General features: G+C 39.1%; 2 protein-coding genes across 2 annotated transcripts in view; one reads left to right on the top strand and one right to left on the bottom strand.

Annotated features, from left to right (window-relative positions):
• LOC115798403 (IgGFc-binding protein) overlaps positions 1–11,947 on the bottom strand; it is a 40,685-nt gene extending 28,738 nt beyond the window's left edge. Inside the window, exons 1-2 of the mRNA XM_030755247.1 lie at positions 11,875–11,947; positions 3,992–4,086 (exon numbers count right to left, since the gene is read on the bottom strand). Of these exons, the coding sequence (XP_030611107.1) occupies positions 3,992–4,086; positions 11,875–11,947 (168 nt within the window). The remainder of the gene's footprint in view (positions 1–3,991; positions 4,087–11,874) is intronic.
• Positions 11,948–13,462: 1,515 nt separating this feature from the next.
• Positions 13,463–14,714, top strand: LOC115798387 (neurexophilin-1-like). The gene is made up of 2 exons (XM_030755223.1): positions 13,463–13,606; positions 13,922–14,714. Exons 1-2 carry the CDS (start codon positions 13,547–13,549, stop codon positions 14,663–14,665), a joined length of 804 nt encoding a protein of 267 aa, XP_030611083.1. The 5' UTR covers positions 13,463–13,546; the 3' UTR covers positions 14,666–14,714.

Genomic DNA, 14,714 nt, shown 5'->3' with positions numbered 1-14,714 from the left:
TTCATAAACACAGTTCTACACTGTCATGTCCTGAGCCGGTGGCCCAGTGTTTTATGTTTTCTTGGTATGGTTTCCGTTTTCTCAGGTTGTTTTGTTATCTGTTATAGTTGCCTTCTTATTGTTTAATGTCTGTAAAGACAGCTGAAAAAGAAAGTAAAAAGAGAAGTGAAAGAAGCTCTAACAAAAACACATGAGATGGCATAAAGAGACAAGGAAAACCTGTGTGGGGAGTTGTCTTTGGATATCCAGTGAAAACCTTAAGCCAGACCAAAAATAAAATTACAAAATTAAGTTACAAAATATTAAAAAGTTATTAAAAAACCTTAAAGGAATTCAAAATCTACTGCACAGTTACACAGTTTCTCAAATCTTGCTGGCCTGGAGCATTCAGGTCTGTGTTAACATAGTACCACTGACAACAACCATGGCCAATCTCCAACCTTCCTTTTCTCTCCAAAATCCTTGAAAGAGTAGTTGTAAAACAGCTGACTGATCATCTGCAGAGGAACGGTTTACTTGAAGAGTCTCAGTCAGGTTTCAGAATTCATCACAGTACAGAAACAGCATTAGTGAAGATTACAAATGATCTTCTTACAACCTCTGACAGTGGACTCATCTCTGTGCTTGTCCTGTTGGACCTCAGTGCAGCTTTCCATACTGTTGACCATAACATTTTATTACAGAGATCAGAGCTTGCTATAGGTATTAAAGGTACTGCACTGCAGTGGTTTGAATTATATTTATCTGATAGACTCCAATTTGTTCATGTCAATGGGGAGTCTTCTTCACACACTAAGGATAATTATGGAGTTCCACAAGGTTCAGTGTTAAAACCAATTTTACTTACATTATACATGGTTCCCATAGGCAGTATTATTAGAAAGCATTGTGAACAATTTCATTTTTATGCAGATGATACCCAGTTTTATCTATCAATAAAATCAGATTGCACACATCAATTAGTTAAACTGCAGGACTGTCTTAAAAACATAAAGGTCTGGATGACCTCTAATTTCCATCCATCGATCCATCCATTGTCTTCCACTTATTCTGTTCAGGATTGCGGAGGGGCTGGGGATTATCCCAGTTGTCATAGGGTGAGAGGCAGGGTACAGAGAAGATGTGACCGGGTCACATCAAATAGTGTGGCCGACTAAGGAGTGGCACAGCAATGTGATTTCTTTGTGTTTTAGTTTACCTTTTAAATGGCCATTATTTTTGCACACTTCCTACACTGGACTGCCCGCGGAGCTTTTATGTAACTGTTACAGTATGTGGATAAACCAGTAAAGAGATTTTAACAATAATGAGTTCCTTACTCGGAACTCTCAAAAACTTCAAGATAAAAAAATTGATCTTTGGCTTCCTAGATAAATAAAGAACCGTTGGGACATTGTACAAAAACAGCAGTTACATAAATCTCTTTGTATAATTCTAAACAAGTAAAATGTATCAAACATTGAAGGCAAAACTTGACTGGGTTTAAAATGTGTGATTTCCAGTTGAATTTCATTTGGTCCCTTCAGATCCAAGTAAAACTACAAAGTCTCAATGAATAATTTCAATAAGAATGTTTTGTGTAGTCCAGTATTAGCTGTACAAACGTAAGCAGTCTTTATGTGATAATATTTGTACTGGAACCATTTCAAGGTGCATGTAATGAAAGCAATGTTAATATAAATCTGGATGATAATTAATTAATAAAACAAGTGCTTTAGCTAAAAGGATAGGTATGACTCTACATCCATGTGAGAATCAAACATGGCATTGTAAATTAGTTGCTAAAATTAAACACTAAAGATTTGATTAATAAATTATGATTTATCATTTGGCAAGCACAAACAATTAACATGACTATGAGCTAAAAACATTTATTTATTTTTAGAGGTAAATGGAAAGCCCTTTCCAGTGTCATTATATATTGATCCAATTATTTCATGCACAATTCAACACATAATTTTTTTTACATTAATTTATCTCCAAAGATAGATGACAAAGAAAGTGAAAGAAGTGAAGTGAAAGAAGCTGTAAGAAAAACACACAAACAAATGCCCTGGGATAAAAAGACAAGGAAAACCTGTGTGGTGACTTGTCTTTGGGTTTCCAGTGAAACCCTTAATCAAGAGGGAAAAAAAATTTTAAATTAAATAACTTGAAACTGACAAAAATAAGCACAAATAAAAATGTGCTGAAAATTAATTAAACTTATTAAACTTTCCTGGACAAAAATTATGGTATCCTCAATATTCTATTGCACAATCCTGAGGCAAGCACTCTCGATGAGACTTCTGCACCCATCCACATGTACATTGCATAGCAAAGTAGCCCCAGAACATAACCAAGCCTCCTTGGTTATGTTCTACAGTAGGTACAGTGTTCTATTTTTGGTTTGCTTCTTTTTTGTTTTTTGTCTGTGAACATAGAGCTGATGTGACTTGCCAAAAAGCTCCAGTTTTGTCTCATCTGTCCAGACAGTGCTCACTGTGATTCTGAGACTTAAATTGTGGTTTAGTAGGAAAAGAAACAGTGCCACAAATGAAATGTGCATACACTGCTTAAATAGATAACATCTCTTAAAAGAAAATGTGACCTAGTTACATTAATTACTGTGACCGACAAAAGAGCGGCACAGCAACATGACTTCTTCTTCTGTTAAATGGCAATTCAAAAACAATGTCCCAATTAAATTTCAGTACAAAGCCTAGAGTAAGTTACTGCCTAACGCAATGCACCCAACCTTAATTTCCTGCTACCTCACCCATTAATGGTCACATGAGAATATTACAGTATATTGCCCTCATAGCACTTGAAGAACAGGCTGAGTAAGGCACCAATTTAATAAACAACTTCAGATCTGTCAAAGGACCAAGCTTCAGTGAAGACTTCCCTCGCCCTCTTTTTAGAATCTTAATCTCACACACATACAGTATATTCCTACTTTATCAACAGTGGGCCATAACTGAAGAACATCCTTTCTGGCATAGTTTACTTCATGAATCACACTCGGTTACCACACTGTTACAGATTCTTCCCAATTATTAAAAACATATTCTTTCAAATCTGGTTGTTGTTTACAGCTGATTGCAGGATTCTTTCCTCTGAGTACATGACTGTAGCACGATACAGCAGCAGAATCAAATTAGGCAACAGCGTGACAGTTACAGTGTCTTGCAAAAGTATTCATACCCCTTGAACTTTTCCATATTTTGTAACATTACAGCCACAAACATAAATATATTTCACTGGAATTTAGTGTGAAAGACCAACACAAAGTGGTATACAATTGTGAAGTGGAAAGAAAATTATACATGATTCAAAACATTTTTTACAACGAAAATACTGAAAAGTGCGGTGTGCAAAAGTATTCAGCCCCCTTTTCTCTGAGTGCAACCAATTGCATTCAGAAGTTGCCTGATGACTGCTAATGACTAAAAAAAGTCCACCTGTGTGTAATCTAACCTCAGTACAAATACTGCTGCATCCCCACTGTCAAATGTGGTGGTGGCAGCATCATGCTGTGGGGCTGCTTCTCTTCAGCAGGGACAGGGAAGTTGATCGAGTTGAATAAAACTAGGGTTTACTAGGAAAGGAAACAGTGCCACAAATGAAATGTGCATACACTGCTTAAAATAGATAACATCTCTTAAAAGAAAATGTGAGCTAGTCACAGTAACTACTGGCAGACAAAGGAGTTGCACAGCTTGAAAAACCAGGTACATATACTAGAATGTTGTTTGTTGATTTTAGCTCAGCTTTTAACTCCATTCAGCCACACATTCTCCTTGAAAAGTTGGTGCAGATGAATGCAAACCCCCTTTTAATCAGGTGGTAACACTCTTTCCTCACCAACAGGCCGCAGCAAGTCAAAATCAATTCTACTCTTTCAGATACATTGGTAAGCAGCACTGTTGCTCCCCAGGGGTGCATCAATTCACCATTCTTTTGTACCCTGTACACAAATGACTGTGTGAGTTCTGTGTTAAATCAGTACATTGTGAAGTTTTCCGATGACACTGTCATTCTCAGTCTGCTCAGCAAGGATTCCAGTGATTCCACCCACAGAGTTGCCGTGGATAGGTTTGTGACCTGGAGTGAGAAACATAAACTTCACATAAACACCTGCAAGACTGTTGAGATGCTGTTGAAACCCAGATCAGTTAGTGACCGGAACCCCATGATCATACACAATAAAGCCATTAAACAGGTGACCTCATGCAAATGGTGTTCACACTGACAATAACTTGAGCTGGCAGACACATTGCCAGCATTCATCAGCGTCTTCATTTTCTGCGCAGACTACGGTTATTCAGCATTTGCAAAAATATAATGTTAACTTTTTATAGAGAAACAATAGAGACAATTCTCTGGTACGGTCTCACTAGCTGGTTTGGAAATCCAAATCCAAATCCGTAATCTAATAAAAACAGCGGGCAAGATCATGGGTCACACGCCCTCCAACCTTCAGGAACTCTTTTTTTTTTTTTTTTTTTTTTTTTCTTTTGCATTTTTGGCCAAGCAGCTTTTATGGGCAGTGGAGAGAGACAGGAAATGGGGGAAAGATACAGGGGAAGACACGCAGGCAAACTGGTAACAGGCCAGGACTCAAACCCGCACTGCCTGCACTGCAATGCGGTGTATGTATGTGGTTGCTGGCTTCACCACTAAGCCACCCAAGCGCCCAACCTTCAGGAACTCTTTGACTGAGCCATTATTGCACAAATAGCATCTTAACTGATAGCTCCCATGTTCTGCACACAGAGTATGTGCTGCTGAATTTAGGAAGGAGGTATACGGTTCTGCTTTTTAAATACAGCAGGTACAAACATTCCTTTGTATCCTTATCAATTAAGCTAATCAACAAGCTAACATGAGGAGTACATATGGAAAATTATATAGTTTCTTATAAATTGTATATGGGTTTTATATTTGCAGTTCTGTTGTCCATGTACATTTTTCTGTGTTTTATTGTCTTTATTGGATTCATTGAATTTTAATGGTGTTTTTGCTTGTTTTATTGTGCAGGGGTACCATCTTCTTCTTTTTAAACCAAGACAAAGTTCTCCCAAGGGAGACAAAGAATCTTGATCTTGATCTTGATATTTTATTGCACAATCCTGTGAGGCAAGCACTCTCAATGAGGCTTCTGCATCTATCCACATGTATTTTGGCTGACTGCTCATGAACAAACTGCTCCAGCCGTCTCCGGTTTGAATCGTGCCATGAACAGCCTGCAGGTTTCAGTTTCTTCCACAGATGCTCAACAGGATTTAGATCAGGGCTCATGGAAGGCCACCTCAGAACAGTCCAGTGTTTTGTTCTCAGCCATTCTTAGGTGTTTACAGCTGTGTGTTTTGGGTCATTATTCTGTTGGAGGACCTTTATAGTATCATTTCATTCTGCCCTGCACAGATTCATGACACCCTGTGCATTACACAGCAAAGTAGCCCCAGAGCATAACCAAACCTCCTCCATTTTTCACAGTAGGTACAGTGTTCTATTCTTGGTTTGCTTCTTTTTTTTTTTTTTTTTTGTCTGTGAACATAGAGCTGATGTGACTTGCCAAAAAGCTCCAGTTTTGTCTCATCTGTCCAGTCAGTATTCACTGTGATTCTGTGAATAAAACTGTGGTTTACTAGGAAAAGAAATGAAATGCCACAAATGAAATGCACGTATACTGCTTAAATAGATAACATCTCTTAAAAAAAAAAAAAAATGTGAGCTAGTTACATTAAATACTGTGAGAGACAAGGAGTGGCACAGCCTCATGACTTCTTCTTCTGTCCGGGATTAAAGAGACAAGGAAAACCTGTGTGGTGAGTTGACTTTGGATTTCCAGTCAAACCCTTAATCCAGAGCAAAAGAAAAATATTAAATAAATCAATTAAGTTACAGAAACTCCAAAGGTTAAAAAAAAAAAAAAAAATTAAAGGAATTTGAAATTTTCTGGTATGGCGCTTTCAGATCTGTGTTATCGCAATCCCAATGACATAAGACATGAGCAGTGATTTTAGAGACATAAGAAACAAACAACAAAAAACATCTTATAGAACACAAACAAAGCAGAGATGTGTGGACGGAAACATTTTTCATGTAGTGAAAGACTAAAGCCTAAACACCTTTATTGTGCATGAACTGTACATTTATGCCTTTGGATACAGACATGGACAAAATTGTTGCCGTCCTTATGTTAAATAAAGAAAAACTGGTCACTGGAATAACTTGAAACTGATGAAAAACAAGCATAAATAAAAATGTGCTGAAAATGAATTAATGGAAATCACTGTCAAATATGGTGGTGGCAGCATCATGCTCTGGGGCTGCTTCTCTTCAGCAGGGACAGGGAAGTTGGTCAGAGTTGATGGGAAGATGGATGGAGCCAAAAACAGGACAATCTTGGAAGAAAACCTGTTGGAGTCTGCAAAAGACTTGAGACTGGGGCGGAGGTTCACCTTCCGGCAGGACAACGACCCTAAACATAAAGCCAGGGCTACAATGGAATGGTTTAAAACAAAACATATTCATGTGTTAGAATGGCCCAGCAAAGTCCAGACCTAAACCCAAACGAGAATTTGTGGCAAGATCTGAAAACTGCTGTTCACAAACGCTCTTGATCTAATCTGACTGAGCTTGAGCTGTTTTGCAAAAAAGAATGGGCAAAAATTTCAGTCACTAGATGTGCAAAGCTGGTGGAGACATACCCTAAAAGACTTGTTTTGAATGTTTTGAATCATGTATAATTTTCTTTCCACTTCACAATTGTATACCACTTTGTGTAGGTCTTTCACATTAAATTCCAGTGAAATCTATTTATGTTTGTGGTTGTAATGTGCCAAAATATGGAAAAGTTCAAGGGGTATGAATACTTTTGCAAGCCACTGTAGGTGTATTCAAGCGTTTTTCCAGAACAACTTCATTATTTGAATTTATTTTAAAGATGTTTTTAAAATTGTAACAAAAAAAAAAAATCAGCAGGGTATTTTTTCTTAACAGAGTGGTGTCTGATCTACTATGACTTAAACTGCTATGTTAAACTGCATGTAAGTATGGTTTCTTCCTTTAGGATGAAAGCCTTGAGTTTAGGCTTCCAACTGACATCACCACAAAGGTATGCAGCATAGAGCCCCTCCGTGGGCTATCTCTCCAAATAAGGAACTGACCATACATACATACGGTAAACAACCTGAAGATCAGTTGAAGCTGTTCTCCATAACTGTAAATGGTAGAAATCAGAAATGTGTGAGTTGGCCAGAAGGAAACAGTATATAACCTTTGTTGACCCTCTTCTCTGGGAGTCAGGAAAATTGGGCCTCCTCTCCCAGGTGTCTCACGTAGCATCTGTTTGACACTGTCTGTTTTGCAATAAACTCTGTCTATGCATCAAGACTTTGTCAGCGAGGTTTTTTCTTCAAGAACACACCCATCAAAGACCCAGCAACAGTCAATCCATCCATTCTCTTCCATTTATTATGTTTAGGGTCACAGGGGGCTGGAGCCTATCCCAGCTGTCAAAGGGTGAGATGCAGTGGACACCCTGTACAGGTCACTAGCTTGTTGCAGGGTTTACACAGAGAGACAGACAACCATCCACACCTATGGGAAAACCCACCCAGACACAAGGAAAACATACAAATTCCACCCAGAAAGACCCAACCAAGGTGGATTTGAACAACAGCACTAACCACCACACCACCGTGTACCATCATTCACAGTCAATCATCATGCTGAAAATATTTTACAAGAATTCAGAGAATGAAACTGGTTTACTATAACACCGTTGTATGGTAACTGAAATTACCCTACGTTGCTTAAATAAATAACATCTCTTAAAAGACAATGGGATCCAGTCACATCAAATAGCGTGACTGACTAAGGAGTGGCGCAGCTACGTGACTTCTTTGTTCACACACTAAGATTAATTAATTCAGTGCTAGGACCAGTTTTATTTACATTAAACATGCTTCCCATAGGCAGTATTATTAAAGAGCATTGCATACATTTTCATTATTATGCAGATGATATCCAGCTTTATCTATCAATGAAGCCAGATGACACAAATCACTTAGTTAAACTGCAGGAATGTCTTCTTATTTTCTTCAATTAATAATGAATAGTAAGATGTCCTATCTTTACGGAGGGCTTTTTTTATAGAGCAACAAACTCTTTTTCCAGCCTAAATGAAGATTTTCTAAATTAATGAGATGCCATTTCCTCTCCAGCTTACAGGTTATCTGCTTTAAGCTGCATACTTGTGTTTTGTTGATTGCATTGATAAATTCAACACATTTAGTTTGCACTCTTATCTTATTATTTTGCATTTCTTTCTTTCGGTTTATCTTTCTTTATTAAAATGGTAACTTTGTGAGTCTGAATGTCTGGTATGCAGATTTGATGAAACAGCAGCTGAGCAAATCTGGTAATCGCACTTATAAACATCACAACTTTCGGTTGACTCAGTGCAGTGACAGTAATTGCTTTATGAACACATACCTGCAAAAATACCACAATGCTGATAGAAATGTAAAACAAACAAACACACATTCCCATTGTCATGTTTTCAGTTTCATTTACTGAGAAAGGACACACGTATTAATGCATTTCTTTATAAAATAAAGGTAAGCCCTGGAATTGAAACATAGTTTAAGTTTTATTGACTGAGTATTAAAAAAAAAAAAAAAAAACAGAACAAACTTTGATCCCTTTTCCCTTAGGACCCTCCTCATGAAGTTGTCCTGCTTAGCAGGGCTTTTCCTTTTACAGCAAAGTCTGAGTTTTTCCATGCTTAGAATGAGCAGTATGGGAGGTTACAACGTAAGTGTGTATGACTGGTGCATGTTCAGTAACTGAGCCTGTGTCGTAAACTGCATGTGAAAATAAGGAAGTACCATCCATGATGTTACCATTGTGCTGCTCACAATCGCCATTGCCTCATAAAAGAATGTCCTTAATGATGCTGTTGAGCGCAGAATGTTTCGAAATGTCCTGATTTGCCTTTCCCATGCACCTCCTGTATGGCTTGAGTGAGGAGTGTGCATTTTGAAGTCACACTGTTTCTCGCCAACAAATGTGGTAATGCGGTCGAATAGAAACAATAAGAACAGCTGAATTGTCAGATTTGAATGGGATTCAAGTAAGATATGTTTCTGTAAGTATTAGGGGCGTCATAGCACCAAAGTCCACCAAGTCTGTCTGAAAATGGCGCCAGTGTGTACGGCATTTGTTGCTCTTTACATTGTGTTTTTATTGTTCCTGTGTGTCATAAAAATGTCAAGTCAATACTGGTGTATGATTGTCAAACACTTCTGGAGCTTCGACTGTGTAGTGTCCCGGTTGAAAAGATGGTCTCTCAAACTGATGGTTCACAATCCTTTTTATTGAACTGCCTTGCATGTGAACACAATGTACAGAATAAAAATACCATTAGTAACTCAAACAGTATGTTGCCTTTAACCTTATCCTTTGCCTTATTGATTTACCATGAATGACTTCTTTACCTTAAGTTATAACAACCTTTCATCCTTGACAATCTTTAACTTGAGTGCTGTTACATGCTTTTATCATGTATATAACTCTCTAACATTGTTTTCTATTATTTCCTGTACCATGAAATAAAACAAGCACAGTGAGCAGCCTGTGAAGCTAAAGGTCTATTTGACCCGCTCTTCCAGGGATTTCCAAGCCCAAAATGAACCTGCGCTGGTGAGGAGTGAACCGCCAGAACTTAAGGCCTTACCTACTTTTTAAAGGGATAATCAGTAATCAAATTACTTTTTCAAGGTAACTATGCCATCACTGATTTAAAAAGCACTTTGATCAACCCTTTTTAAAAGTGCTTTTTAAATAAAGTGGTATGGAATGGTATGGTATGTTTTTAGTACTTTGTTTTGAAGCACTTTGTGTTCTTTATCTTGAAAAGTGTTAAATACACAAAACTTTACTTAGTGACTTACTTTATAATCCTTTTACTTCAGTTCAGAAACATCATGATAAGGCAGCTTCTGAATAAGTAAGGAAGACCTGTTTAAACTTGACTCTCTGCACTACTGTGTGTTAGGACAGCTGGTATAGTTTCCTTCTCTGTCAAACTCAGTTTTATTATCATCACTCTGGTGAAAACAGTTTTTTTGCCCACTTTCTGCAGATTTCAGCCAATTTCTACACATTCTATGGGGGGAAGTGGCATGGCTATCTATTAAAATTGTTCATGACGTACTAACACAACAAAAAAGGTGCTGCGGCTAACAAATATTGTATAACGAACAGTAACGCCTGTATAATGGCTGCATGACCGCAGACACCTGTCTCCCCTGTTTGTTCTTTTGTTTGTATTCTTCTTGGATGGGTGTTCTGGAATGTACTTTTCATTGTATACTTGTGTACAATGATAATAAAGTTAAATCTAATCTAATCTAATCTAATCTAATCCAAGTCAACCTGAACTGGCAGAAGCAACACCCAGTGAACAGCTCTCACTTGTCAATCAAAGCAGCTAGGGCTGCAACAATTCCTCGAGTAACTCGAATAATTTGATTATAAAAACCGCTCAACATAAACTTGTTGGTTCAATGCTTCGTTTAAATTCAGCGGTGCTCAGGTGTCTCCAGGTAAGCGGAGCGTTTCACCTGCATTAGCAGCATTAAAGTTCTCTGTTGCTGTGACAGACTTCCTTTCCCAGCTGATATAGGGCAAGAGGCAGGAAGTTAAAATATGCAAAGGAATTGTTAATATGACAAAAGTATTTCTTATTTGATTAATCGATGGAATATCGATAGAATTCTTGATTACTAAAATAATCAATAGTTGTAGCCCTAAAAGCAGCTGCTCTCTTAGTGTCGTAGAAGTATGCAAAAGCATGATTAATCAAGAAACCATAAGTTTAGAGCCCCAACTCATTGTGTCCCTCTATAAATGTGCCCCTTTTTTATGCTTTAATGTTGAGCATTTTAACATGGCAGCAGTCAGCCTCAGGAGGCCACCCAGGGAACTGCAATTTTTGACCCTTCCAAAATAGACTGCCACTTGGTCTGTATTACCTTGTTTGACTAAAATCTTTGCATCTATGCTGTTTTACAGTGCTGGTAATTTTGATTTGGCTCTCACGAATGTTATAAATGTAAAAGTAAAAACAAATACTGGCTTCTCAAACTCACAACTGGTGACACCTGAATGTTGCCATCTGGTGGCATCTGGTGGCCACAGCAGGAAGTGCCCACTGATGCAGACATGACTGTGTGTTGAAGCTGTAGTAATAAATTGAAGCTAATACATCAAAACAGGTATGCCAGCTGACAGGTAGAATTCTATGTCAGAAATGGAGCAGATGGTTCACTTGCTGTTCACAGCTTGAGGCTGAGAATTCAAGGCTTTTTGACAAGCAGCAGATGGCATTTAGTATCAGCTAAATATATTAATAATATAATAATTGGTAAAGTTAGCAGTAAAAATGTGAAAGTGGATGAGTTCCAGACAAAACCAACAGCATTTAAATACTCTGAGTAACATTTATATATCCATAAACCCTAGAAATAGACCTACTCGGATAAATTAACTGGATGGTAACACTATTTCACTGTCCCCACCTGCTTAGACTGCCACCATCATCCTGGTCCCCGAGTGCTCCACAGTGACAGGCCTGAATAACTATTGGCCAGTAGCTGTCACCCCGATAGTAAGTCCAGCTACAGGCAAGAAGTGGAACACCTAGAGGGTTGGTGCAGAGAGAACAATCGCTGCATCAATGTGGCAAAAAACAAAGGAGATGATCATGGACTTAAGAAGAGTCAGACACCCCCTCCTCCCCCTGAACACTGGAGGATCTGCAGTGGAAGTGGTCCCCAGGTACAGGTACTTGGGCCTTAACCTAAGTAGTGACCTCACCTGGGCTAACAACACTTCCAGTCTGGTGAGGAAGGCACACCAGCGCGTCTACTTCCTCAGGAGGCTGAAGCATGCTGGACTCGGAAACTCAGTCCTCTCCTCATTCTACAGATGTGTGGTGGAGAGCATCCTGGTCTCCTGCATAACTGTGTGGCACGGAAGCTGCTCTGCAACAGAGAAGAAAGCTCTGCAGTGGGTAGTAAAGGCTCCACAGAGGACTGTTGGAGTCAGCTTCTCCACCACCATAGACATTTACACCTCCAGATGCAGGAAAAGGGCCACCTGCATCTTGAAGGACCCCCGCACACCCAGTACACACACTTTTTGTTTCCCTCACCTCATGCAGGAGGCTGAGAAGCATCAAAAGCAGAACCCCCAGTCTGAGGAACAGCTTCTCCCCTGATGCTGTAAGTCTGCTGAACTCTAGTGGGGCTGTGTAGCTGGACTGTTCTTGCACAACTCTGCATGTATTCATGCTGCATGCATTCAGCACGCTTTTTGCTGCTGTCATTTGCAGTCACTGCTGTGGCCCACGGGCCCCTACTATCACTACACATCCTGACCTATTTCATTCCATTCATTAGTATTTAATAGTACATATTGTGTGTATTTGTATGTGTGTGTGCGTGTGCATTTACATACACACAGGTGTATGTATTGTGTGTTTTATAAAGGTATGCATGTATATATGTGTATACTTTCTTTATATTATTGTTACTTATATTTATTTTCTTTAAATTACTTGAATGTCACAACTACTACATGGGCAACACTGGGACCCGAGGACATAATTTTGTTCCACTGCATGCAAATGTGATGCACATGACAAATAATCCTTGAATATTTAACTCATGGACTGCCGAGAAATTAATCTGCGCTTGTTTTTTGTCTCAAAACTTTTCTAAAAAGCTTAAAAAATTTCAGGCTCCACACCCATTTTTTTTTTCAGTTTTGAATTAAATTAGAGACAATCAGCAAACGCTTTAAGTTTATTTACCCTACAAAGGGTACATTAATTCAGCTTAGTGTTACTCCATATTTCTCCACCTACAGTGTCTCTCTGTATCCATCATCTGTTAATTGAAGACCATGAAAATGTTAGCATTCCAGTTTTTACATTTAGTGCATTTTGCTGCACAAAGAAATATAAAAATTAGTGGTTGTTAATGCAGCCCTACTGTAAAACATCACCGCTGCACCTTACCTCTTGGCCACAAGATGCCAGTATCGCATCACCTTGGATTAAGTTAGTTCATAAACACAATTTCCTGAACACAATTAGTTAAAAAATACATTCAAGTGCTGATTTTTTTTTTTATTACTCCAAACATGATGCATGAAGACTGTCAGTTACAGAAAGAAGTGGATGGGAACTACAGGCGGCCAGATCCAATGTGATGCTGCAGACGCTGCATATTCTCAAACAGAAGGGTATGTGTTTATGTGTTTGAAAGGGGGAGCGGGTGAGGAAGGAGTGACGAGAGAGAGAAAAACTGGGTGTCAAAATCTTGAGCTCTGAGAGAGCCTCCCAGTCTGTGTGCTGTGAGTGGAAGCAGCAGCATGCACAAGGTTTCCTGCTGGGAAAGAGTTTAAGGAAAGGATTGTTTGGATTTCCAAAAGTCCACTTTGCCTGAATGAAAACACAGTGGATGGCTCCTGATATTGATGCACTATGGAGATGTTTGCCAGTCAGTGCTTTGTTTGGGTACTTTTGAAAGGAACCTTTTGTCTGGTAAGTGAAACGAATGGTAGCATTAAACAAGTTATTGCATAAGTACTATATAAGTACTGCATATTTTAGATTTAATACACTACCCTAATGATGACTTTCTTTGCATTTTTAAGTGCCTAAATACGACCTGATGTATGAGGTTTAACATTATGAGTGGTTAGATTACTCATATTAAAAATGCTTCTCAAAGACTGAAATGTAAAGTTCTAAATATTTCTGCAGTATTTAGTTTTGGCTTGTAATATATCTGTTACTCACTTTGTTTTCTTCCTGATGGAGTCAGTGTATAACTTTACCCCATGGTTACCTTTCTAGTTGGTTCTCGGACTACGCCAGACACACAGCAACTTTATTTTCAGCAAGAGAGCACCACCTCATCTCCGCAGAGCCCATGAGGCTTCTTCACAGCAGAACAACTCGGTGCTTCGGTCCAGTGTGACTCAGCACACCAAGTCACCCCTTAACCCCTTCGTCCCTCTTTCAAAGCAGGGAATTTGGGAAATACTTGGAGGAAACTCACATCCGCACTCCAACCCATCATTAAAGATAAAGCTTCAGCCCATCATGAAAGTTCATGGAACGTCTAAATGGTCGGGGACATTCATTTGGGGAGACTTTTATTCAAATATCAAGACAGTCAAACTGAATTTGCTGATAATGGGGAAGATTGTGGATCATGGCAATGGCTCTCTCGGTGTCTACTTCCGCCACAACTCCACAGGTGTTGGCAACGTGTCCGTCAGCCTCGTCCCACCAATGAAAGAGGTGGAGTTCGACTTGGAGCGCCAAAGCGTGGTCCACCCCAAAGACTCGAAGACGTTCAACTGCAGAGTGGACTCTGAGAAAACTGAACGCAACAAAAAGGTGATGCTGTGCAACTACGACCCTTCAAAGACGTGTGATCAAGAGCACACCCAGAGCCAAGTCATCTGGATGTGTTCCAAACCTTTCCAGGTCATCTGCATCTACGTGTCCTTCTACAGCACAGACTACAGGCTGGTTCAGAAGGTCTGCCCAGACTACAGCTTGCAGAGTCCAGCATACCTGCCTGCAGGTTAAAGGACACTGGAAGGTGATGTGTTAGCAAACCCACATAGAGAAAGACACA

Source organism: Archocentrus centrarchus, chromosome 19, assembly GCF_007364275.1.
Source record: "Archocentrus centrarchus isolate MPI-CPG fArcCen1 chromosome 19, fArcCen1, whole genome shotgun sequence".
In the NCBI taxonomy this organism is placed as follows: Eukaryota; Metazoa; Chordata; class Actinopteri; order Cichliformes; family Cichlidae; genus Archocentrus; species Archocentrus centrarchus.
The sequence above is the reverse complement of the archived record's forward strand: the minus strand, read 5'-3'. Positions and strand labels throughout refer to the sequence as shown.

Excerpts from the sequence above, each read along its gene's own strand:
- LOC115798387 (XM_030755223.1), top strand. The coding sequence starts at position 13,547 with ATGGAGATGTTTGCCAGTCAGTGCTTTGTTTGGGTACTTTTGAAAGGA. Across the intron at positions 13,607-13,921 it reads TGAAAGGAACCTTTTGTCTG|TTGGTTCTCGGACTACGCCA; the intron begins GTAAGTGAAACG and ends TTACCTTTCTAG.